At 37.7% G+C, this 24,892-nt stretch overlaps 2 protein-coding genes and 1 long non-coding RNA gene across 3 annotated transcripts in view; 2 read left to right on the top strand and 1 right to left on the bottom strand.

Annotated features, from left to right (window-relative positions):
- Positions 1 to 21,918, top strand: part of LOC148697857 (uncharacterized) — a 69,519-nt gene extending 47,601 nt beyond the window's left edge. Inside the window, exons 5-9 of the long non-coding RNA XR_015960600.1 lie at positions 16,199 to 16,702; positions 16,813 to 16,921; positions 17,022 to 17,184; positions 17,286 to 17,359; positions 18,359 to 21,918. This is a non-coding gene — a long non-coding RNA (uncharacterized LOC148697857). The remainder of the gene's footprint in view (positions 1 to 16,198; positions 16,703 to 16,812; positions 16,922 to 17,021; positions 17,185 to 17,285; positions 17,360 to 18,358) is intronic.
- Positions 5,185 to 11,185, bottom strand: LOC137716181 (ABC transporter C family member 3). Its single transcript, XM_068455590.2, has 10 exons — positions 8,680 to 11,185; positions 8,425 to 8,511; positions 7,680 to 8,327; positions 7,365 to 7,529; positions 6,817 to 7,111; positions 6,510 to 6,724; positions 6,125 to 6,430; positions 5,960 to 6,023; positions 5,630 to 5,869; positions 5,185 to 5,544 (listed from the first exon to the last, which is right to left on the bottom strand). The coding sequence occupies exons 1-10, from the start codon at positions 11,098 to 11,100 to the stop codon at positions 5,435 to 5,437; spliced, it is 4,551 nt and encodes a 1,516-aa protein (XP_068311691.2). The 5' UTR covers positions 11,101 to 11,185; the 3' UTR covers positions 5,185 to 5,434.
- Positions 21,919 to 23,026: 1,108 nt separating the features above from the next.
- Positions 23,027 to 23,774, top strand: LOC148697858 (uncharacterized). The gene is made up of 4 exons (XM_088690234.1): positions 23,027 to 23,141; positions 23,237 to 23,314; positions 23,425 to 23,533; positions 23,634 to 23,774. Exons 1-4 carry the CDS (start codon positions 23,126 to 23,128, stop codon positions 23,734 to 23,736), a joined length of 306 nt encoding a protein of 101 aa, XP_088546360.1. The 5' UTR covers positions 23,027 to 23,125; the 3' UTR covers positions 23,737 to 23,774.
- Positions 23,775 to 24,892: the final 1,118 nt, after the last annotated feature.

Here is a 24,892-nt window from a genome sequence, read left to right on the forward strand (position 1 = left end):
AGCAGCACCACCAAGAAGGTATCGCTTTAACCCTAGCGTGGATTTTAGCAAGTCCACAGCACCAAAGTAGAGTGACAAAGCATGGCTCCAACCCACAAGTAGCCTTGATCCAAGCCCAAATCACGCACTATACCCCGAAACAAGGAAGAGGTTTTGAGCAAGGAAGAAGGCATGAAGTTAAGAGTCAAAACTGTGAGAGAAGAAGACCTATATGCATCCGCAAACCCATCCCTATACCCAGAGCTCAAGGGGCATAACAAGGTGAATCTTGAGAGGACAAGGTATAGATCTGAAGGTTGAGGGAGAAACACAAGAGGGGAGAGGAGGGTGGAGGGTTGAGAAGGCTAGGATGGGGGAAGATGGCGTAAGAAAAGAAGGGGAGGTGGATGGCAAGGCGAGAGAAAATCTGGGATGGAAGGGGGGAAATAAAGGGGAAAGAAATGATGGGAAGAAGTGAGGGAGGCTAGGAGGTGAAGGAGATGCTGCCACCGGCCCCCAACCTTAGTCAGAGGCCGGTGGCCATGGAGGAAGCTAGAGTTTGAAGCGGGGTGAGAGGGTTTCTAGAGAGAGTTTTTTAGAGCATGGAGCTTTAATCGGTAAGGGAAAATGTTTGTGGTCGGGAAAAAACTTGGAAGGGGAATTGATGGGTCCATATTATACCAAATATGTTACCCTATTCTTAGTTATAGTTTATTGGTTATTTTGGTAGAATTTTGATACTTTTGGATTATATTTCCAATGTAGGATATTTGACTTCCTCTTGAGCAAAAAGTGATTAAACAGATGAATTTTGGAGTGATTCTAATTGGAGGATGTTCTTGAATCTTTCAAGATGATTGTGTCAAAGTTTCAAATTTTTCTGCCAAGCCATTTGACACTGGCGAGGAAAAGCAGACCCAGCGCACAACTTTCCCAAATTGATGTTTCTGGGCGTTTTGGATATTTTGAAGGTCAAATGGTATATTTTGAGGAAGACTCATTCTGAGGATTTGTTAAGGACGTCTCAAGCTTTAAAAAGAGACATTTTGGAACCAAATCGGAGTTAATTTGGTTGGTCAAAAGATGGAATTTCTCTGTAGTTCGAATTCTAGTTTAAATAGGAAACCTTTTATTTCCTAGTTATCTTATTCTATTATGTTTCCTAGTTTTTAGAAGACCTTTTCTAGGTAGGATTTTATTTGTAGTAGTATAAAGGGAGCTTTATATATAGAGACCAAAACTTTCACTATATTTCAAGGATCTCCACTAGTTTTTAAACATGTCAAGGAGAGACAAAAACATAAAAATAACTAAAGCCCAGCCCAAAAACATGAAAACAATGTTTTAAAATACCAATCATACCCCTAAGGCTTTAGGATTATTAATAGAACCAACCCACTACAAAATTAATATGTGTCATAAGCTTAACCCATCATCAAGTATTTTTGCATAATCAATTTTGAAACTATATGCATAATCAGTTTGTTTCATTTATTACTAAAATCAGTTCAACTCATCCTTGACCATTTTTGCAGAATCAGTTCAATCAGTTTTCAACCATTTTTGCAGAATTAGTTCAACCCCTCCTCGATCATTTTTGGAGAATTAGTTCAACCCATCTTCCACTATTTTTGCAGAATCATTTCAACCCATCCTCGACCATTTTTGTAGAATTAGTTCAACCCGTGTTCGATCATTTTTGCAGAACCGGTTCAACCCACATTCGACCATATTTACGAAATTAGTTCAACCTGTCCTTGACCATTTTTGCATAATCATTTCAACATGTCCTCAACCATTTTTGCATTATCAATTCAACCTATGTTCGATCATTTTTGCAAAACCAGTTCAACTCGCATTCGACCATATTTGCAAAATCAGTTCAACTCGTCCTCAACTATTTTTGCAAAATCAATTCAACTCATCTTCAACCATTCTTGCAACATCAGTTCAACCCATCTTTGAACACTTTTGCAAAATCAGTTCAACCTGTATTCGACTATATTTGCAAAATCAATTCAACCCATTCTCGACCATTTTTGCAGCATCAGTACAACCCATATTCGACTATTCTTGCATAATCAGTTCACCCGTCCTCGACCATTTTTGCAGCATCAATTCAACCAGTATTCAACCATTTTTTGCAGAATCAATTCAACTTGTATTCGAACATATTTGCAGAATCAGTTCAACCCATCCTCAACCATCTTTGCAGAATCATTTCAACCCATCATTGACTATTTTTGCAGAATCAATTTCAAATAACAGCCTAGTAAAAATTATTGAGTTAACACAGCTGCACCAGGCTAGGTAAATAATAAACAAAGAGAGATCCTTAAGTCCTGCCGACCCGATGATAAAAATCTGATTCCAAGCCAAAATACTACTACCACCACCATACTGTGTCATTAGACTTTTAGCTTTCTTCACCATCCATAATATTTTATGCAATTGAATGGTATTATGTATGACATTGAAAAATAATGATAATATTCAATAATTTAATAGAAAAGAAGATTTGTGACTAGTTTTGTTATTTAAGTCTCCATGTTTTTCTCAGACTAACTAAACTACTAAGGTTATAACAAAACTACATAAAAGTCATCAGTTCAACTCATCCTCGACCTTTGTACAGAATCAATTTGTATAATGTTAGTAATCAGTTTGTATATTTTCAACAAAACTACATATGTGCCATCAGTCCAACCCGTTATCGATCATTTTTGCAAAATTAGTTTCAAAAACATGTAGAATCAGTTTTTTACAGAAATCCGTTGTTCTCCTGAAAGCATGAAGTCCTTCGTACCCGAGATGAGAGGAGAAAAAGAGTTCCTAATTGGACATTGCCTGGTTTGAAGTCTGCCTCTTTGCTAACTCGGATTCACAGATTCATCTGGAAGAACACTCAAAACATGTTTCGTTTTTTAATACTAGATGGCAGGGGCATACATTTGATGCAAATGATCAAACTAGCTTGGACTTGTGATTGTAGACTTCTGAAGCTAACTTGGACCGTTCAGATGGATGCGAGTAAGAGAAAAATGAAAATAATAAGAGGACGAAATGACATTTTCCCCCCACATTCACAACATTCAAATTGGGTTATTAAATTATGAACATGTTATTGGTGGCTACAGATTACTAAGCTTTGAGTTGTCTCATAAATTGAATAAAAGAGAGGTTAATTTGTTGACTTAGACATCGGCTTAGGGATTTGAAGAAGCCATTTTTTTTAACTCTTAATTAACAATTCAATATATTGTAAGATATAATAAAATAAAAATAAAATAAGAAACAACATATACATTTGAACAAAAAATGGCAAACTTTGTATACATATAAGAAAACTAGGTGCGTGGAATTTTGGGAACCCTAGAAGTTACATTTCAGAGAATTCCTTACTTCCATTGCAAGCTCGGCGGAGATCTCAGCCAATCGAATCTAGTGAAAGAGGTAGAAGTGTGAAAAGAGAAAGAGAGAGAAGGCAGCACAGTGTGAAAAGCCTTTACCACTATAAAGGGTATCTTCGTAACTTAAACTCAAGAGAAAAAAAGCCAATGATGTCATCTTCCACATGTATTAATTTTGTCTCTCTTTGAAATGTTTTTAAAATGTTTTCTTAATATAAAATTAAGTATTAAAAGTATTTCTCCTAGTATAAATAAGGCTATTTAGCCATTAGAAAGGAGGGAGAAACACACGCACTATTTTGGAGAATTTCATACCCTACAAGGTGTTTTATGTCCATGTTCTTAATAATATTTTGTTTTATAGTTGATCATAACTAATTTTTGTTCGCTAGGGCGATGCCTTGAGCCTTAGCATGAATATGTAGTCTTCGTTTAATTGCTTATGATGTTATGCAAGCATACTTTGAATTATTAATCATTGTGTTTAAACTGTCTCTATATCTTAATACTTAACTACCATTAGGATGTTTAGATAAGTAATCAGATGCAATTCGGTCGGAATGCCACCAGAGGATTGAGTATTGCTTCTTGTGATTGATAGTTGTAAGTTCACCTAGGCCAAATGCCACGTCTTAGGGGTTGCATAATTTTTCAAAGGGTTTTCATAAAGCATAATGAGTCAAGTATGTTTATATTTGATCTAAATGCCACAAACAGATTGCATGTTTGATATACGTTCTACCTTGAATGCCACAAGTAGAATATGCATAAGGAAAACCTAACCTTCAAAGTTGCATGTGTAATTCATAAATAATTGGTAAAACTACATAAGATTGTTAAAATGATGGAGGAACCCTAGTGTCCTTTTATCATTATTTATTGTTCCCCTTCAAATTGGTTTCTTTAATTGTTTTAATTTAAAATTCGTTTTTAATATTCTAGGTCATAAAATCAATCTTTTCAAAACTTTGTTTTGAATAGTTAATTAAGAATTAGTTTAAACACAAATTATTCAATCAATCCCTATGAAAACGACCTTGTTTGAGCTATTATACTACGATAACTTTGTTCTCTTGCAAATATTTTTAAGTATTTTTATCTCTGCTTTTGCAGGTGGTAAAAATCCTATCAGGAAAGAAGAAGATGAATATAAATTTGCTGTTTTTTTGTTTTTTTTTTTAATGTTAATATAATTTTTAATTTGATTTATTTTTCTATTTATTTATGATAAAGGTAAGTTTGTCATTAAAGGGGATAAAACTGAAATAAAACCTCGGGCTCAGGGAGTGTCCGTGTAATTTTTCAAATCTAAAGAAGTTTTACAAAAATATGATAAATTTCAAAAGGTGTTAGTGTAATTAACTATTTTCTTGAACAATGACTGAATGCTTATGGTAATTTGAATTACTATTGTAATTTTTTTGTATGAAAAAATCCTACAGAGATCAGATTTGCATCCTAAAGAGCCAATGTAATTAGAAAATCAAAATTTCCCGCAACAAGTATAATTCTGTTTGGAAATTTCAACAAAATACGGATAGAGATTGTATATGGCAGAAAATGCTCCAACCATGAGTCCCGGGCACGCACAATTATTGGTATCCTTTGTGGAGTGGAGACTTTTTGACAAAACCAGTGTGGGGTTGCATGCAGATTACCGTAGCCAACTTGCCTAATCCACGTTTCAAACCAACCAAGTAGGCATTTGTGGACGAAATTCCAACCATTCAACTAAATTCAATCCAAAACCATGATTGAAATAGCACGACTTAGGGTCAACAATTAAACTGGTAAATTTTAACCAAACATTCTCGATTTCATTATATTTGACAGCTACATTAACTCTGAGATCAACAATTACTGGAATAATACAAATTTCTAACAGAATATAGCCTAAAATACACTTTGAACCTGCAACTTGATTGCCCGATTCTGATGGTTCGGTACAAACGCGAGTAAGATCATACTCGCCACTTATTCGTCGTTATCAAAACAGTTTGTTACCCAGTTGAGTAGTGCATTGTGAAGATTTGGAGTCATTTAAACTACTCGTAACTGGAATTCGACCTCATTGTGTACTCTGCCACGAGCTGAGTGAAAGACGATGATTTGTTTTCCAGCAATCTTGCAGGGGAGTCATATTCCTCAATAAGCCCTGCAACACAATCGAAAATACATTCAAGTAAAAAACTATGAGGATCATTTGGAAAGTTGAATGGATTCATATTGGCAATACTAACCATGACTTAGAAGCAGAACTATGTCACTGTCAAGAACAGAAGTTATACGATGCGCAATAGTAATGACTGTGCAGTCAGTAAAGTGTTGTCGAAGGGTTTGCTGGATCAGATTATCCGTAGCTGTATCAACTGATGCAGTAGCTTCATCAAGCACCAAAACCTTACTTTTCTTCAGGAGCACACGGCCAAGGCAGACCAGCTGTCTCTGACCCATACTCCAGTTCTCTCCATTCTCACTAACTGCAGCAATTGTCAAACATAAGCATAAATAATTTCCATGACATAGAATGGAATTGAGAGCATCTATATAGCCTCCATGTTAGAACAAACCTATGGAATCCAGCTTTCCTTCCTTCTTCCTGACTTCATCTCCGAGTTGGCACTTATCGAGGGCCTAAACCAAATAAAAGACATTTTAACAAGTGACGCCAATGTGGAACTGAAAAATCAGATAATGATGAACATTTAGCGGAAACAGAATTCTGATCAACCAACCTCCCAAATTTGTTCGTCTGTGTACTCTTCAAGCGGGTCCAGATTGCTTCTTACAGTCCCTTCAAACATGGTTGGGTCCTGAGGGATAATGCTCAACCTAGACCGCAGATCATGCAGTCCAATTAAAGAGATATCAATACTATCTATCAAAATCTGGCCAGCAGAAGGATCAACAATTCGGAAAAGGGTCTGTATGAGAGTTGATTTGCCACTTCCAGTTCTCCCCACAATCCCAGTTTTCATTCCTCCAGGAAAAGTACATGTGAGACCTCGCAACACAAGTGGCATGTGTGGTGCATACCGGACCTATATAAACATGAAATAAAATCATAAACGTAATTGATCCTCCATTGTATGAAAGTAATAAAACCAGAACAAAAAGAACCTGAAGATCACGTATATCAACTTCTCCACGTAATGGCCAAGAATGATCTGGCTTATTGGATTCTATTACAAGAGGAGGCTCACTGGGAATATTAGTGTACTGTATTAATCTCTCCACCGATATTATTCTGTTCTCCACATTGCAAAGGTTCCATATACACCAAGCTTGTAACATGTTTAGATTAAGTCCATATGTGACAGCCAAGCCCGCAATGCCTTAAGAGTAAAATATCCAAAACAAATAAGATCATGCTTAACAAACAGTTCAAAAAGAATAATCAGTAACACACAAGTTGAATATCACTTGCCTGGATCAATCATCCCTGCTGGAATAGAGATCAAGAAAATCAAAGAAAACCCAAATGTGATAGATGACAACATATCCAAGCGAAAACATAGCCATTCCATTGCAGCCGCAGTATGGAACTTAGGGCGACCAAAACTATCATTCAATTTCATATTTATATCCCTGAATCTTGATCCTTGGTCGAAGCTTCTAATTGTTGTCGACCCTGAAATTGTTTCGGAAAAATGTTGTATCACTGGAGCTTTGCATACTCCAACCAACCGTGCTAGTTCTCTTGCTGAAGGAATGTAGTATTGCTGCATCAATATAAATTCGTGAGCATCCTATTTAACATGATTCTTATATATTTCTGGCTGTAACAGGAGTTAATTTTTCCATCAATAAGGAAGCCAAGTTGAGGTGAGTAAGGCATGAATAAAGAGCATCAATAGAGCATGAACAGTGAAGAATTAAAACTGAAAGATTTTCCATATTTGAATTCATGTGATAAGTTGACGTATCAGTAGAACATATAAAATAGGAGCATTCTGAAAAGGTGAGAAGAATTACCTGATACCAAATACATATAGCAACCACAGGGATAAAAATGATGAAAACCTGCCATGCAACCTGTGACATCACCGCAATAATTCCCAAAAGCTGGATCATTGAGTTCGCTAGGCCCCCAAGTTGACTTGGCATGTTCATGTCCACTACATTTTGGTCAGTGGAAGCCTGCAAGAAATCATTGATGCGGTTACTGATTTTAGTACTGTAGCAGAGGAAGTGGAAGATTTTAACGCAAAGAGGGAAACTACATAAAACTCATATAATTCTCTTTGAACCACCCAATCAGGTATGATATTAGAAATATATGTTGCTTACTCTGTTTAAGATTCGTCCACTTGGAGTCGCATCAAAGAAAGACATTGGAGCACGGAAAATGCAATAGTGCATTTTACTAAAGAGTATAGTTGCTGTCTTATACCCGGCTGTTGCAAGAAACGTGGCTCTGAAGAGAATACAAACAGAACTTCCAATAGCCAAAGCAACGTACACAATTATCAGTGTAGAGCTTGTAACAGCAGGGTGCGCATCCTCAGACACGGGAGTTGCCCAAGCCATCCAGTAATTGCTTCCAATTTGAAAGATCTGAAAGAGAATTTGTCCAAGCAATATAAAAGGCACAAGAGCTCCTCCGTATGCTGTGGTGATATACTTCCAGTAGACTGTAAACCCAACTCTACCTTTCTCTCTCTCTTCTTCTTGAACAATCTGCCCTTTTGACCCACCTAAATCATCTGTTTTACTATTCTGAACATCAATGCTTTCTTCTTTTTGGACAAGCCCATTAGTACTAGCCAAATTTGCATCTTTGTTTCTCACACTTATTTGTTCAGCAGGCCCTTCCTCTACCGAGTTAAGCGAGGACAAAGATTCTTCGTGTGCTCCCACAAGTTCCTTAAAATCAGTTCCCGAACTAAGAATATCATTGAACTTTCCAGCTTGAGTAATTCTTCCGTCCTTCATGACCTGATGATAAGGAGTAACTTTGAGCAGACAGATACCAAGTAGATAATAACACGTATTACAAATTGGAATTTCAAGAAAAGCTCTGCGGATACTTTACCAATATAAGGTCAGCGGCCGGCAAGAACTCCACTTGATGAGTGACATAAATTACTGTTTTCGAACTCAACAAGCCCAGTAAACATTCCTGTAGTGCAATTGTCAATTAAATAAATTAATGGTCAAATCATACATCAGTTCAGGCCAAGCAAAAGAATATTATGGATGCATTGTCACTAATTCTAAGATGCGAAGAGTTTTGAAGATTCAGTTTATTACGTATATGCAATCACATTGGATTAGAGAAATGAAATACCTTAAAAAGGTGGGATCCTGTATGAGCATCAACGGCACTAAAAGGATCATCAAACAGGTAAATATCAGCATCTTGGTACAAAGCTCGTGCAATTTGTATTCTTTGCTTCTGCCCGCCACTTAAATTGATTCCCCTCTCCCCTATAACCGTCTGATCACCAAATGATAGAATCTCCAGGTCCTTCTTTAACGAACATGCTTCAAGAACCCTCTCGTAACTTTCTCTGTCCATCTCTTTACCAAACAATATGTTTTCTTCTATCTTTCCACTCTGTATCCACGGGGACTGAGAAACATAGGCCTTTGTCCCACACAACTTAAGAGTCCCAGATATCTTTGGAACTTCTCCTAGAATGCAAGAAAGTAAGCTCGACTTGCCTGAGCCAACAGTACCACAAACAGCAACCCTCATACCATGGCTCAAGTTGAAATTTACATCCTTCAATGTTGGATTAGGGGAAGATAAATCCCAAGAGAAATTCCCATTAACTATCTCAATTGCTGTATCGGAACTACCTTTTGGGACGTTCTCTATAACATCTGGCTGCAAGTCATCAAGACAAAGGAATGATGCAATTCTATCAAGAGACACCTTAGTTTGTGCTATCATAGAAATTGTGTCTGGAAGATTGAAGATAGGCTCTTGAAGAATCCTGAACGTTGCAAGTGCAGATAAGATCTTCCCGGATTCGAGTGGGATTCCTAAAAGCATGCAAACAACAAAAGTGACGACAGACACAAATGTTGGGGCACCCCAGAAGGCAAATGTGGTCATGGCCGAAGTATAAACAAACTTTCGCAACCACCCTTCCTCCGACTTCCGGAGTTCATTAATTTTAGCCAAAAACTTCATCTCCCATGCTTGAAGCTTGAGAATTCTCATGTTCCTCAAGATCTCAGATGTTGCCTTCATCCTTTCATCTTTGGACTTCATTAACTTGTCCTGAAACTTTTGCTGCAAGGACCCCAAAGGAACATTTGCCAACATAACAATTATCGTTGCAATCAATGTTGCAATAGCTGCAAGACCAAGATTTATGTACAAAATCACTAGGGCCAAGCCAACTTGTACAAGGACCATCCATGGATCGTGCATGTACCAAGTGAAGTCACCGATCCTCTCAGCATCGACAGTCATAAAATTGATAATCTCACCGCTAGTGTGGCCCTGCTTGGACTTGGATGACAAGGTCAAACCCTTGTTATAGATCGCTGTAACAAGTGCCGCTCGGATTCTTACTCCTACCTGTTGCGTCTTAAAGAACCAGTGCCTTTGAGTGAGGCACTCCACGAGCTTTGCAATCAAAAATGCAGAAACCAAAACATAGCCTTCATTTTTGAACTGCCGTCGCCCGTTGAGGTATTGGACAAATGTGTCAATCAGATATGGACCGACATAAGACGCCATTGTGTAAAAAATCGCAAATGAAGCGGTCAAGAGAATCTCTTTCCAGGCTGATAAGATTAATGCCTTCACTAGATGAAGTGTGGTAACTCTGCCGTTCCCACCACACCCGGCCTCGAGCTTACTTTTAAAACGAGGATAGGACCCAAATACACTGTCAACCTTATCTAGTTCAGGAACATCCTCAAGGTCTAATGCCTTCTTATTCCCAACCGCAATTAAAGGACCCATCCAAGCAAAGGTAAGGATGCTGAAAATTCCAGCATTCGAATAAGGGTTAACATTTGTTCCCCCCTTTGACCTATTTGACTCTCCATCACTACCTACACTAGTACTACGATTACCGTTCAAAAGGGGTTCCTCCAGAACAGCATATATGCCCTCTTTCTTCCCAAAAAACCCCACATACATGAAAAACAAACCCGAAACAACACAGATAGTATCGAAAACCAAAGATTTAATAGGCAACGAAAGATGGTCCTTGAAAAGAACAATGTCTATGACAAGGCAATAGCAAGAAATAGAGAAATAGAAACCCCACCAAACTCTCAAAAAATTTGGGAACTTATTGGATTCAGCAGAATTGGAGAATTGGGTATGCAGGTAAACACAAACTGCACCCCAAGAGAGTGTTCTAACAGCTAAATCCAAGAGGGTCACTACTTTTTCATCAGACCAACCATTTTTGTACCAACAAAAGTAGTTCAATAAACAAAAAACAAGACTAAACCCAGAAACACAGAAACTACAAATTAAAGCCTGCTTGTAGTACGAATTTTGACTATTCGAAAACCTCTGTTTCGGAGCCTCTCCTCCTCCTCCATCACCCCCCTTGAATATCCTCCACAACCAAGAGAAGAACAACACACATAACAACACTATGTGTAATGAACCGGAAAACCCACGTATAAAAACTTGTTTGAGAAGAAAATCAGTACCTGGATGCATCAGAAATGATGAGTAGTTTGAGAAGAAGGTTGAAAGAGTACCGTGGTTTGATGAATAAAAAGACTCCATGATTTCTGGAGCTTTTTGCTGGGGAGGTTCTGATATTCTGGGAGGGGTTTCGGTTTTGGTTATTGAAGGAAGATTATGTGGGTTGTTTATATATATATGTGGAGGGAGATAGAGAGAGAGAGAGAGAGAGAGAGAGAGAGAGAGAGAGAGAGAGAGAGAGAGAGAGAGAGAGAGAGGGAGGAGAGTCAAATGTCAATGTGGAATTTCCTGGGGCCGAGGTTAACGTGGTGCCCAAGACACACGTGAAGGAGATAATTATATATACGGTAGTAAAGTGACCCAAACTAGTGTTGTGTTGGTTCCAGGAAAAGACCAACAATTAGAAGTTGATCAATTGACTCAAAAACTAAAAAATTAGAAGTTGATCCCAAATTCTATTTGAAAAGAAAATTAATCTGTATACATTTTTTTGTTTCTGTGTCAAGTTTTATTTGTTCGTTAGAGCATATTAAAAAAAATGTCAAAACATTCAAATTGGAAGTAACGGTAAAAAAGACAAGCAACAATGTTTTTCAATCAAGAAGTCAAATATGAAGTGACATGATATTGATTGTCAGATCCCATTCTTGCTGCCAAAATTGGCAGTAGCTTTGTATCCTACTTTTTCATTTTTTCTTGTCAAACCTACTTTCTCATCTTTCAAATTTAAATTTTATGTTTAAAAGTTGACATTTTCTTTAAAGATGCTCTTAGAGGTTTGCGTTTAGTCAAATTGATTAAAGCAGTGCGCTCCACTTTCTGCATACAAGTTTAAATCCTCATATCTGTAGTTCATTTGTTTACCTTTGCACGTGTTAATTCAAATCTTGAGTTCGGATAAGGGACAAGGTCAAAGTGGTTTGATTGGTTATCCTAATTGTTTGGGAGGGATTAGTTATACCATAAAAACACACATAATGAGATTATGATGGGATTAGCTCTTATCTAATCACTTCTAACCCAAATTCATTGCTTATCCTATTTACCAAACGAGGTCTTAGAATTTTGTGGTTTGTTTTCACAGTAAGAAAATTGACGAATTTGGATCTTCGACAAGCACCATCCTGGCCCCCACTGGATTAAAGACTTTTAAAAAAAATCACAAAAAATTCACTTATTTCGAAACACATGTTTTGACTAAGGGTTGGTTTGGTATTGCTGTGCTTTGAAAAAAAGCTGCTTCAGCTGTGCTGTGAGAATAAGCAGCTGTGAAATAAAGCAGCAGTGTGTTTGGTAAACTTTTTTGTAAAAGTGCTTTTGAAAAAAAAAAACAGTATGATAGCGTTTGGTAAACTTTTATGTAAAACAGCTGTAATTGTGTGAAATAACCAAAACCAAACTTATTTATCATATTTCTTTTTCTCTGTTCCCCATAACCAAGCTTAATTCTATCTTTTAGATTTTTCACCTTTTCTCTTTTCTTTTACTTTTCTAGAACACTCTCTAGAATCATCTTCATTTTTTTATCCTTCCCGTCCAACTACCTCTCTATCTCTCCCTCTTCACTTTTTCTCTCATCACCAAATTCCATTCTTTTCGACACTTACTCCCTCATCATCAAATTCCATTTTTTCTCATTCATTCTAAAAAAAACTTCTAGATTTGTCATATGGGTTTTTTGTTTTTTGGATTTTTCACAAGCTGAATTTCATATGGGTTTCGGCAGATCGGTATTTTTTGTCTTCTGGGTTTTGGCTAGCATCATGGAGTTTGTCTACGATGTCGCAGCGGATGAAGGCGATGGTCAAGTGAAGAGCGAGATTGGGAGTCGAAGAAGCCGAGGATCTGAGTAGAGGAGAAGCGATGCCTTTCGACAACAAGCTCGACGATAAAGCTAGGGGCAACACAAATCTTCAAAGATCTTTGGTAGAGATGAAGCTGGGAGGAGCAAAAAGGGATGATAGAGATGAAGGGAGGGTACGTGTTTGTTCGATAAAGTTCCACACGTTCTTGTATATTGCCATTTTAGTATGCCCGTAAATTTCCTTTTTCTTTTGATGTTTAGATGCGATTGCAGTGCATCTGTTTGTGGGTATTATTTTTTTTTCTGGGATTTTTGTGCTTGCTGTGTTTGCATGGCTTTTGGGTTCATCTAACTGATAGGTGGAAAATTTGAGATGAAATGCTTCTGAGTAGGTAGTTTTTCAGGTTGAAAATTTGTACTTTTTGTGATGTTCATGACTTTTTTGGATTTCAGAGATGATATTTTGTGGTGATTTATGTTTATGTCGTTCTGTTCGAATCAATAATTTGGATTTAAGGGTAGGATTGCTAGAAACTTTCATTAAAGGTTACTGTTCATCCGTGTTTTGAGGTTTGCGCAGAAGCTGAAAAGCCAGTTTTTCAAAGCTGCCTTTTGCTGCTTCTGTTTTTTGGCTTTTTTTCACCCAAAACTGTGAAAAAAAGCCAAAGCTGGAAGTTTACCAAACACCAAAAACTCTCCCAGCTTTTTTTCATCCCAGCTTTTTTTTAAATCACCTCAACCCCAAACCATACCTAAAGCATTGGATTAAGCATGTCAATTGTCAAGTGGTACACCCTGATTGCATGTCAATTGTCAAGTGGTACACCCTGATTCCGAATTCCATGTAAGATATTTTGGGAATTTGATGCTGTCTTGAATTCCGATGCTTTTTAAGTGGTACGAAATACTTCAAAATACAAAGATGATCTTACTTTCAAAATTTCGAGGATTGTTGCCAAAAAGGTGAAAAAATCAAACTGCAAATTTTAATTCCGTTAAGATTAAAAGTGTTGATAACGTGTTGTAAAGGAAAATAATTTGAGAGAGAACGAGAGAATTTTATTAGAGTAATTCTTGGTATTTTACAATGTAAGCCATAGCCGACTTTATATAGTGGTGGGGCTATCCTGGCAAATTACATAAATACCCCTATTTCAATAGTAAGAATCAGTTGCCTAATCAATTGAGGAATAAATAACCTAACAATTACAGCAGCTAATTAAGAAATAAATGACCTGTTCATTTGAGATATCAATGACCTATTCATTACCAATTAGTGGACGGATATAAATGTCATGCAACAAATATCATCTTATTATGTTGGACTTATACAACAACTTAGCCTAAATACTCCTACTTCTTAATGTAAAATATCATTGGATCAAATACAAAAATATCTACAGTTGAATTAATAAAGGGATGTCCACCTTCATTTCATGTCTAAGTCGAAGATAGAATATAAATTATTCATGACCGGAACTCATTCCTTGCAATTCTATTAAAGCGAAAGAAAAAGTATATTTCATGACATATGTCTTCTACTTTTAACAGAAACAATATATAATATTAACATCTATTTTTTTTTTCAAACATACTTTGAAGTAGAAAAAAAAAAAAGAATTATTTACAGAGGAAATATTTAGTTTGACTTTCTTCGACAGAGCACCACAAGATTAATATCTTGGTTGACAAGCCACGCCAACCATCTGTTTTTATTTTTTATTTTTTGCAACAACTCTGAATCTTTTTGTTTCAACAACTAGCTGTCTTTGACGTTGGAAAGGTATTTTTAATGTCTACCAATTAACTTCAACACCTTGTGACTAATTTTTATACCAGTCAATGACTCTTATCCCAAGTTCAGAATCATCTTTGGCATCATGCAAGTAGTCGCTTTTCATTCAACACTTTCTGAGAAAAGAGGAGAGCATATAGAAAAAAATAAAAAATAAAAAATAAAAAAATAAAAACAGAAAAGAAGGCATTACTTCAGTTTGGTCTGCATAAATGATACTCTCTTCCAATCAATATAAAGTTTTAAGGGCACGTTTACATAAGGTAAACGGCATCAAGAAACGGAATTGAATTCTGATTACTGAATACTTCGGTGTTTACTAATATGAAGGAATAAAAATTTAGTGGGTTCCACACAAATTTTGGAATCCAATTCCAAAATTTGGAGGAATTGGACTCCTAACAATTAGATGGTCTTTGGATTCCGGAGGATTGAGGGGTCAGGAATCCATTTTTCTTACTCATTGTGCCCTCACATAAAAGTTGAAATTCCAAAGAAACCCAAGCTCTCGTCCCCAGTGTTATCCCTCTCATTCTCCCTCACCACGGTCGCACATCCCTTGCCTTCCCAAGATACAGACACGGCCATCATCATCTTCCACAACAATTAAACCACAAAAGTAGATCAAACCACAAACCAAGAAGAATCTTGCTGCAATTTTAGTAGGTATTTTTTGAACAAAATGTCAAAAATCAAGCCCCCATACCAAACCAACGTGGCAATGAGGAGTCTTGTGGGTGAGGGGGAGTGAGTTGAGGTAGTGGAGGGTGAGAGAGAAGAGGATGGGGGAGGAGAGGAGGGTGGAGAGACGGTGGTGTTGGTGGGTATTGGAGAGGATGGTGCGGCTGCTGAGAAAGATTGGGGAGAGGGGGAGAGAGAGAAGAGAAAATAAATTAGGGTGATTAAGAATCTTCTCAAATATGTAGAAGAAAATAAAAAATATTCTTTCATATTAAATTTGTACTAAAACTTTTACTAAAAATGATTAGCAAATAAAATAGATTAGTTAAGCATTGGTACTTTAGTAATTATATTAGATTTTATTCCGATTCATATGAATTATAAACAGTTTATATAGATCAATGTCATTTCTACTCCAATTTCAGACAGTTTTGGTAAACAACTTCAACAGTAATCTAATTCTGTTTCTAACTCATTCCAATTCCTCCTAAATTCAATTCCCCTCAATTTGATTACCGATTAGTAAACACGCCCTAATTGCGTCACTCGTTACGTAGATGCTTGTCATGTATTTAAATTGCAAAATCACTCATCCAAAAACGATTTGCTTATTCATAAAATCATGAGATGTATAGTAATTTCTTAGATGGAAAAATTAGTACCTGTCCCTAGTTACTAATATTCATTGACTGAAATCTTATTAGTTTTCAGATTTTGATCCAAGTTCCTAACATTAATGTAATAATGAATTTACATATCCATTACATAATTTTTTTAAATAAAAATTAACAATAGATTTAGAATTTTAATACTCACACCTTTATTAAACTCCTAACTAATTTTCAATTCAAAACATTCCAAAATAAATAAACAAATTAGAATAAGTTTGTACCCATTAGCTGTCACAACCCGTCCCGGAATTTTAATTCCGAGGACGTGAAGTTATGAAAATGCCCTTAAACGGGACTAAGGGGCGTAAAATATGTTGTAACTTGATGATTTGGGGATTGGGTAGGATCCCACCTCCCTCAAATCTCTCCCTCATTCCCGTACCTTGTCTCTCTCTCTCTCTCCTCCCTCACAAACCTCTCATTCTCTCTGTAAGTTCTCTCTTTCTCCTTCGAACTCACACGGACCACCCACAAACCACCCTAAAACTATACCAACGAAGGATCTAAGACCACCATCGTACTCCTGAAGACCACACGAACACGATGGTACCAATTTGAGGTGAGTTTCACTTCGGAAAACATGGATTTCAATTTCACTGTGCGTGTGCACTGTTCATGCACACGTAAAGATTGATGTTTTTTGGGATTTTGAAGCTTGTAGGAAGCTTGATGAGGTCCTAAGGAAGCTCGGAGTGCTTCGTTTGAAGGATTTGGACGTCGGGATCACGAACTGTAAGTTCTGCCGAATTTTCGTATTTTTGGAAAAGTTTGATTCCGTTGTTTTTAGGCCCTAAAACTAGTCCAACGTGGTAGATTATGATTAGGGCTTCATTTTGGTATAGATTACGTGAAAAATGGACGTAAGAACAAGGAGAATGACAAGTTCAAAGTTTGGCCGGAGCTTTCGGGGCTTTTTCCGGCGAATCCACGGCGAGTTAGGGGTCAAGGCAGGTATGGATGTGTTCGTCTCGTCAATACCTTCATTTTGATATATATTACGTCGAAAATGGTTAAGAAATGAAGAAGTTATGACACTTTGAAGTTTACCCAGAAATTCTGGCAAAACACCCACCGCCGGCGAAACCAGTCCGGCGACGCGAGGAAGAAGACGCGCGCGTGGGCAGCGCGTGAACAGGGCGCGTGGGGGCGCGTGAGCGCTCCAAATTGAGTTCTGAAAATTGTCACGTGTTCGTGACGTCGTGTAGATCACCGTGGTATATTCATACACCCAAATTGAGCAACGTATGAGAAAGTTATGGACGAATGTTTGGTGTATGTGCGTTAAATAACGTCAATTTGGTTACTGTTTGTATAGGTGAAAATTATACAGAAGAAGAATGTAACCAATCTAGGGGAGGCTCAGGGACCTATGAGACGTCGATGTGATCAGTGAGTGGGCAGTTATTTTTCAGTATATATATATATATATATATACGTATGCTTGACGTATTTCCCAGAAAACGTATTTTAAAAGAAATACGAATTAAATATCCTGTCATATATGCATCATATTTTAATATGTGCATTACCATAATTATGCATACTGTTGCATGGTGCTGAGGAGGCCCAGGTAAGCTACCTTTCAAATACATTTGATATACGTACGAAATACATTTGATATACGTATGAAATACGTTTGGAATACGATTGAAATACTATCATCACATGCATTAGTAGTGGCATACATTTATATATGTGTATTTGGTGTTGTGGACGCACAGGTAAGTACCAGGTAAGTGGTATTCATGTTTGTATTCAGTAGTAGCTTGAGATGCTTAGAGAGCTCATAATCTGCACCCCCGGTGTTAGTGCTCCCGCCCGAGGCCAGGGCACAGCCTTCACGTGTATGTTCACCAGCACCGCATGCTCGCCTTGGATCCAAGTTAGGTGCAAGCCTGTCGTACAGACCACATTAGGTGGTTCCGACTTGTAGGTGACCCGCGATTTATCGCATAGCTTCACGTGATCGTAGCACTAGAGCATATATATATTACACCCAGCCTGTCGTACAGACCACGTTAGGTGGTTCCGACTCGTGTGCAGATTCAGTTATTGAGTTGAGAGTGGAGCTCTAGATGTAGTCGTACAGGTCACGTTAGGTGACTCCCGGCTGCCAGATTATATGTTATTGATGTGAATTACGCTTGAGCACTTACATTTGTTTATGAGTTTCCGTTGTGGCATATTCTCGAGCATGAATGGCATATTTATGAGCATGAATGATATATCTTTGAGCATGACTGGCATATCTATACATACGTATATATGTTATTTTCTGGGAAACTATACTTGTTTTACGGCGAGGGGTTAGTATATGCAAAAGAGAAAAGAAGGTTTTGAATACGTTCGTTTTGCTGACCCACTCAATTTTATTTTGCGCCCCTCCAGGTTCAAGAATTGCAAAGGTGTGGTGACTACGAAGAAATTCAACGGTGTTCTGACAGAATGGACCAAATGAGGACTAACCTTCGGGTGTTTCATTTTAGAAGTTGTATATTTTAAAGCTTCCGAACTGTGCAAATGGTTACGTCACTCTCACGTGACGGCCAGCATGCCCTCCTTCGGGATGGGGTGTGTCAGTTGGTATCAGAGCCTAAGTTTCAATCTTGGACATCTTGAGAAGTTCTAGTGAATTCTGTCAGAACTACACCGCCTCGTAGCAAACCACGTAGTTAGAGGAATTTAGTCTCCCTGATTTAGCTATTAGGGGAAACTATTATTTTGGTGATTCAGTATATTATCAAAAAGGGACATTTTAAGATGGGTTATGAGTTGAATTTGAATCACCTTATGAAATGATGAACCTGAGGGAGCAAAGTGATGGATTAACCAATTGGAAAAGATGTTTTAGATTATGCAAGTCAAAGGAATATTCCTTTTGACAGAAGGGTTGAGACGACTACCTGGTTTGAGTTATGAACTTGTATCCTGGTGGAAACAGGAGTATAATTCGTTGTCACCGGAGGAAACAGCCGATTGAGAATTGTTTAAGGACTTGTTTAAAGAAAAGAATTATTTCCTTTGGCATCTTATGATTGTAGAAAGCAAGAGTTTGCAAATGTGAGACAAGGAAAGTTGACGATCAATAAGTATTATAGAAAGTTCTCAGACTTGCCTCGTCCCATTCAAATATTGCTGCTATTTTGATTGAAGTGTTATATTGTTTTAAGCTGGGTGGCATAAGGCAGTGGTACTTTGGGTGACCACTATCCATTGTAATTCTTACCAGGAGTATACAAGATGTTGTTGAGTCTTGAGGACTCTGAGAACATGTTCAGCGAGAGTAAAGAAGAATGATAAAAGAATGGGAATCAAAAGAGGACGATAAAGTTAATGATTCGTCATATCAAGAATATAGAAAGATTCGGAACTTCAAAAGAAGTGAAGCTAATTCTAGTTCTTTTGGCAAAGGTTTTAATGTCATTGATCAGAGGTGAAGTGATAGATGTATTGGTAATCCCAGATCTCAGAGACAAGGTGATTTTGGTAAAGGAAATGTACCTTTGGGCTGTAGGTACAATAATGGACACCTTTGAGAATGTAGGCAAGAAAGCATTGGACGCTTTACAAGTGGATAGATGGGACATAGAACTGCAAATTATGTCCAAAGCCAACAGAAGCCCTAGTAGTCTTCTTTGCCATAACTGGCGCCAATCCAGCAAGTTCCTGGATCTATTAATTATGGTCAGTTAGGCCGTGGTGTACATGAAAGAAGTATTTACACTAATAGAGGTTGTGGGAGACAACAACAAGCCCAGGGATGTGTTAACCACACATCACTGCAAGATACTCAGAATTATTTGGATTTGATTAGGGGTACGATAATTATTCTTAATGACTTAGCTAAAGTCTATTTGTTATTAATGTAGAAATTTTATGTTATTAATGTTATTGCCTAGAAAGTAGTAATTAAACGCGGTTGAGACGTGTGTATGTATTTCCTAATGAGTGGCAAAATAGTAATATTACACCCTCGAGAGTTGTTGCTTACTTATCGAGACAACGATGATTTATCAGTATTGCGGGCTGCAGACCGTAATATTAATAACTTATTCGTGGATTCGTTAAGCAAGTAAACCGATAGGTTATCCTATGTTAGTATCGTACTTATTCAGAGTGCTCAGTATTAGTAGAGTATGTATTGTTGCTAGCTACTTTTGTTCCATTAGATTGTAGGTTTCGATGTTATTCTAGAGCATTCTATTATGATACTTGGCATGACATACATTCATATTGTCTAGCATTTTTGAGATATATTACGTATATGAGTATATACTTTATTTCCGGGAAACCAATTATTTTCCATTGGTCTGGATGACTAGAGATTACTTTTGTAAGTATGCAAAGTGGAGTGAGGCAGGCCGTTATTTATGCTGTGAGAGCAAAGAGATTATTATTAAAAGGCTGCCAAGGATATTTATATCATGTGGTACTAAATGATGTCACTTCTAGTAGTGTGGAAGAAGTGGGAGTAGTCAAACATTTACCTGACATTTTCCCTGAGAATTTACCTGGATTGCCGCCAGTTAAAGATGTAGAGTTCACTATGGATTTGTCTCCAGGTACAAACCATATATTATAGAATGTTGCCTTTTGAACTAAGAGAATTGGAAATTGGTTGATAAAGGTTTTTATTCAACCTAGTGCATTACGTTGGGGGAACCCCAGTTTATTGGTGAGAAAGAAAATGGACGTTAAGGCTGTGCTTTGATTATAAGCAGTTGAATCGAGTAACAATTGAAAACCGTTATTCGTAACCTCACATTGATGGTTGTTTGATCAGCTTCTAGGTGGTTGTATATTTTCTAAGTTTGATTTGAGGTCTGGATATTATTAGTTGAAGATTATCGGTGAGGATGCCCTTATGATAACTTTCAGGACTCGTTAAGGTCATTTCAAGTTTTGGTGATGCCATTCGGAGTGACGAATGCATCTACTACTTTATGAATTTGATGAATGAAGTATTCCAATGATATCTAGACCGATTTGTTGTTATTGCTATTGAAAAGATTGATAAGACTAGAGCAAAGTATGCTAAACATCTTAAATCGGTATTGCAAAGATCGAGGGAATGTCGATTGTATGCTAAGTTTAGCAAATGCCAATGTTGGATGAATCAAGTAGCATTTTTGAGATATATTATATCTGCTTCAGGTATTCAAGTGAATTCATAAAAGGTAGCAGAAATTGAGAATTTAGAACAACCACGAATCGTGATTGGGATTTGGAGTTATCCTAGCTTAACAAGCTATCATGGACGGTTCGTGAAAGATTTTTCAGTCATTGCTTTGTCATTGACGAGATTGTTGAGAAAAGAGGTTATGTATGAGTGGGAAGGAAATTGTGAGCAAAGGATTCAACAACTGAAGTATTTCCTCACTCATGCACGTAATTTAGTATTCCCAGAGAATAGTGGTAATCATAAATTTTTAGTGATGTTTCTTGAATGGTATGGGATGCATGTTGATGCAAATGTTAGGGTGATTACGTACATTTCACGACAAAAGGAACCTCATGAAATGAATTACCCTACTGGTGATTTGGAAGTCATGATTACCATTCTTGCTGTGAAGTTATGAAGACATTATATTTGGTAAGAATGCAAGATTTTTACGAATCCAAAAAGTCTTCAATATCCATTACTTGGAAGGATTTTGATATAAGGCAGCGAAGGTGGATTGAATTGTTTAATGAACATGATTGTACGACCAGGGTGATCGTAAAATTGTTCTAGCTGATGCACTTGGTGAAAAGACTGTGGTAAGAGTTAATGTCTGGCATGCTTGCCAAGATTGTCTTCTTGTGGATTGGAAATCAACTGAAGTAAAGTTGAGAATGGAAGATTGAGAAGAAGTTGTAATTGCTAATTTTCAAGTTAAGTCTTTTTAGTAAGGTCGTGCTCAAGACTCAAATGGTTAACGAAGAAAATTAAGAATTAACCAAGGCAAGGAAAGAAGGGAAAAAGAAAGATTGCTGAGTTCGAGAATAGGATGGTTATGATTGAACTTGAAGTGATAGTTGATCAATGTACCAAGTTAGTACATTTACTCCAGTGTTGAGTAACAACCACAGTGCAACAGTACTTATATGTTTTATGGAGAAGAGATTTGGGTTACGGAACTGCTGAGTTTCTTAAGTATGTTGGTTGCGCAGTTTCCGAAGTAACGCCATAAGGACCATGAAATGTGTCGATTTTTGTTGATTTGTGGAAGAAATACTTCTGGATAGAGAAGATTCGATCACGAAAGAGTATGGTAGGCCCTGAAACTAAGGATGAGTCTTCTCAAAGTATTCAGGTGATTAAGTTTAACCTGAGAGTAGCCAGGAATGGCAAAAGAGATTAATAGTTGAACATGTCACTAATCGAATGTTTAACGTAGATGATCTTATAATTTTGAAGTTTTCACTTTAGAAAAGAATGATTCGGCTTGGAAAGGAAAGCAAATTAAGTCCTAAGTACCTCGGACTTTATGTGATCATCGAAGAGTAGGTAAAGTTGCATACAAGTGGTGATGTCTTCAAAATTGGCTAAGGTGCATAATGTATTATATTTCGATGCGTTGTCACTAGGTGGCAGATTCGTCACATGGAGTTCCGGTGCAACTGTTGAGAATTAATCTGGATTAAACTGGTTGAGGAACCAAGGACGACTTTGGATTGGAAAAAGAATGTATTGAGAATTAAGACAGTGTAATTGGTAAAGAATTTGTGAAGAAAGCATTCAGTGGAAGAAATTACGTGGGAGAAGGAGAATCGGATGAGAGAGATTTATCCGAAGCTATTGTATGAGTTTAGATAATTAAGTTGGTTGTTGGAATTTCGGGGACGAAATTTTATAAGGAGGGAAGGTTGTCACAACCCGTCCTGGAATTTTAATTCCGAGGACGTGAAGTTATGAAAATGCCCTTAAACGGGACTAAGGGGCGTAAAATATGTTGTAACTTGATGATTTGGGGATTGGGTAGGATCCCACCTCCCTCAAATCTCTCCCTCATTCCCGTACCTTGTCTCTCTCTCTCTCTCTCCTCCCTCACAAACCTCTCATTCTCTCTGTAAGTTCTCTCTTTCTCCTTCGAACTCACACGGACCACCCTAAAACTATACCAACGAAGGATCTAAGACCACCATCGTACTCCTGAAGACCACACGAACACGATGGTACCAATTTCAGGTGAGTTTCACTTCGGAAAACATGGATTTCAATTTCACTGTGCGTGTGCACTGTTCATGCACACGTAAAGATTGATGTTTTTTGGGATTTTGAAGCTTGTAGGAAGCTTGGTGAGGTCCTAAGGAAGCTCGGAGTGCTTCGTTTGAAGGATTTGGACGTCGGGATCACGAACTGTAAGTTCTGCCGAATTTTCGTATTTTTGGAAAAGTTTGATTCCGTTGTTTTTAGGCCCTAAAACTAGTCCAACGTGGTAGATTATGATTAGGGCTTCATTTTGGTATAGATTACGTGAAAAATGGACGTAAGAACAAGGAGAATGACAAGTTCAAAGTTTGGCCGGAGCTTTCGGGGCTTTTTCCGGCGAATCCACGGCGAGTTAGGGGTCAAGGCAGGTATGGATGTGTTCGTCTCATCAATACCTTCATTTTTATATATAGTACGTCGAAAATGGTTAAGAAATGAAGAAGTTATGACACTTTGAAGTTTACCCAGAAATTCCGGCAAAACACCCACCGCCGGCGAAACCAGTCCGGCGACGCGAGGAAGAAGACGCGCGCGTGGGCAGCGCGTGAACAGGGCGCGTGGGGGCGCGTGAGAGCTCCAAATTGAGTTCTAAAAATTGTCACGTGTTCATGACGTCATGTAGATCACCGTGGTATATTCATACACCCAAATTGAGCAACGTATGAGAAAGTTATGGACGAATGTTTGGTGTATGTGCGTTAAATAACGTCAATTTGGTTACTGTTTGTATAGGTGAAAATTATACAGAAAAAGAATGTAACCAATCTAGGGGAGGCTCAGGGACCTATGAGACATCGATGTGATCAGTGAGTGGGCAGTTATTTTTCAGTATATATATATATATATATACGTATGCTTGACGTATTTCCTAGAAAACGTATTTTAAAAGAAATACGAATTAAATATCCTGTCATATATGCATCATATTTTAATATGTGCATTACCATAATTATGCATACTGTTGCATGGTGCTGAGGAGGCCCAGGTAAGCTACCTTTCAAATACATTTGATATACGTACGAAATACATTTGATATACGTATGAAATACATTTGGAATACGATTGAAATACTATCATCACATGCATTAGTAGTGGCATACATTTATATATGTGTATTTGGTGCTGTGGACGCACAGGTAAGTGCCAGGTAAGTGGTATTCATGTTTGTATTCAGTAGTAGCTTGAGATGCTTAGAGAGCTCATAATCTGCACCCCCGGTGTTAGTGCTCCCGCCCGAGGCCAGGGCACAGCCTTCACGTGTATGTTCACCAGCACCGCATGCTCGCCTTGGATCCAAGTTAGGTGCAAGCCTGTCGTACATACCACATTAGGTGGTTCCGACTTGTAGGTGACCCGCGATTTATCGCACAGCTTCACGTGATCGTAGCACTAGAGCATATATATATTACACCCAGCCTGTCGTACAGACCACGTTAGGTGGTTCCGACTCGTGTGCAGATTCAGTTATTGAGTTGAGAGTGGAGCTCTAGATGTAGCCGTACAGGTCACGTTAGGTGACTCCCGGCTGCCAGATTATATGTTATTGATGTGAATTACGCTTGAGCACTTACATTTGTTTATGAGTTTCCGTTGTGGCATATTCTCGAGCATGAATGACATATTTATGAGCATGAATGATATATCTTTGAGCATGACTGGCATATCTATACATACGTATATATGTTATTTTCTGGGAAACTATACTTGTTTTACGGCGAGGGGTTAGT

Source organism: Pyrus communis, chromosome 3, assembly GCF_041283825.1.
Source record: "Pyrus communis isolate YQ-2024b chromosome 3, ASM4128382v1, whole genome shotgun sequence".
Taxonomy (NCBI): Eukaryota; Viridiplantae; Streptophyta; class Magnoliopsida; order Rosales; family Rosaceae; genus Pyrus; species Pyrus communis.

Excerpts from the sequence above, each read along its gene's own strand:
- LOC137716181 (XM_068455590.2), bottom strand. The coding sequence starts at position 11,100 with ATGGAGTCTTTTTATTCATCAAACCACGGTACTCTTTCAACCTTCTTC. Across the intron at positions 7,112-7,364 it reads CTATATGTATTTGGTATCAG|CAATACTACATTCCTTCAGC; the intron begins GTAATTCTTCTC and ends ATATTGATGCAG. Across the intron at positions 6,431-6,509 it reads TTGATATACGTGATCTTCAG|GTCCGGTATGCACCACACAT; the intron begins GTTCTTTTTGTT and ends ATGTTTATATAG.
- LOC148697858 (XM_088690234.1), top strand. Across the intron at positions 23,315-23,424 it reads GGACGTCGGGATCACGAACT|ATTACGTGAAAAATGGACGT; the intron begins GTAAGTTCTGCC and ends ATTTTGGTATAG. Across the intron at positions 23,534-23,633 it reads CGAGTTAGGGGTCAAGGCAG|AAATTCCGGCAAAACACCCA; the intron begins GTATGGATGTGT and ends AAGTTTACCCAG.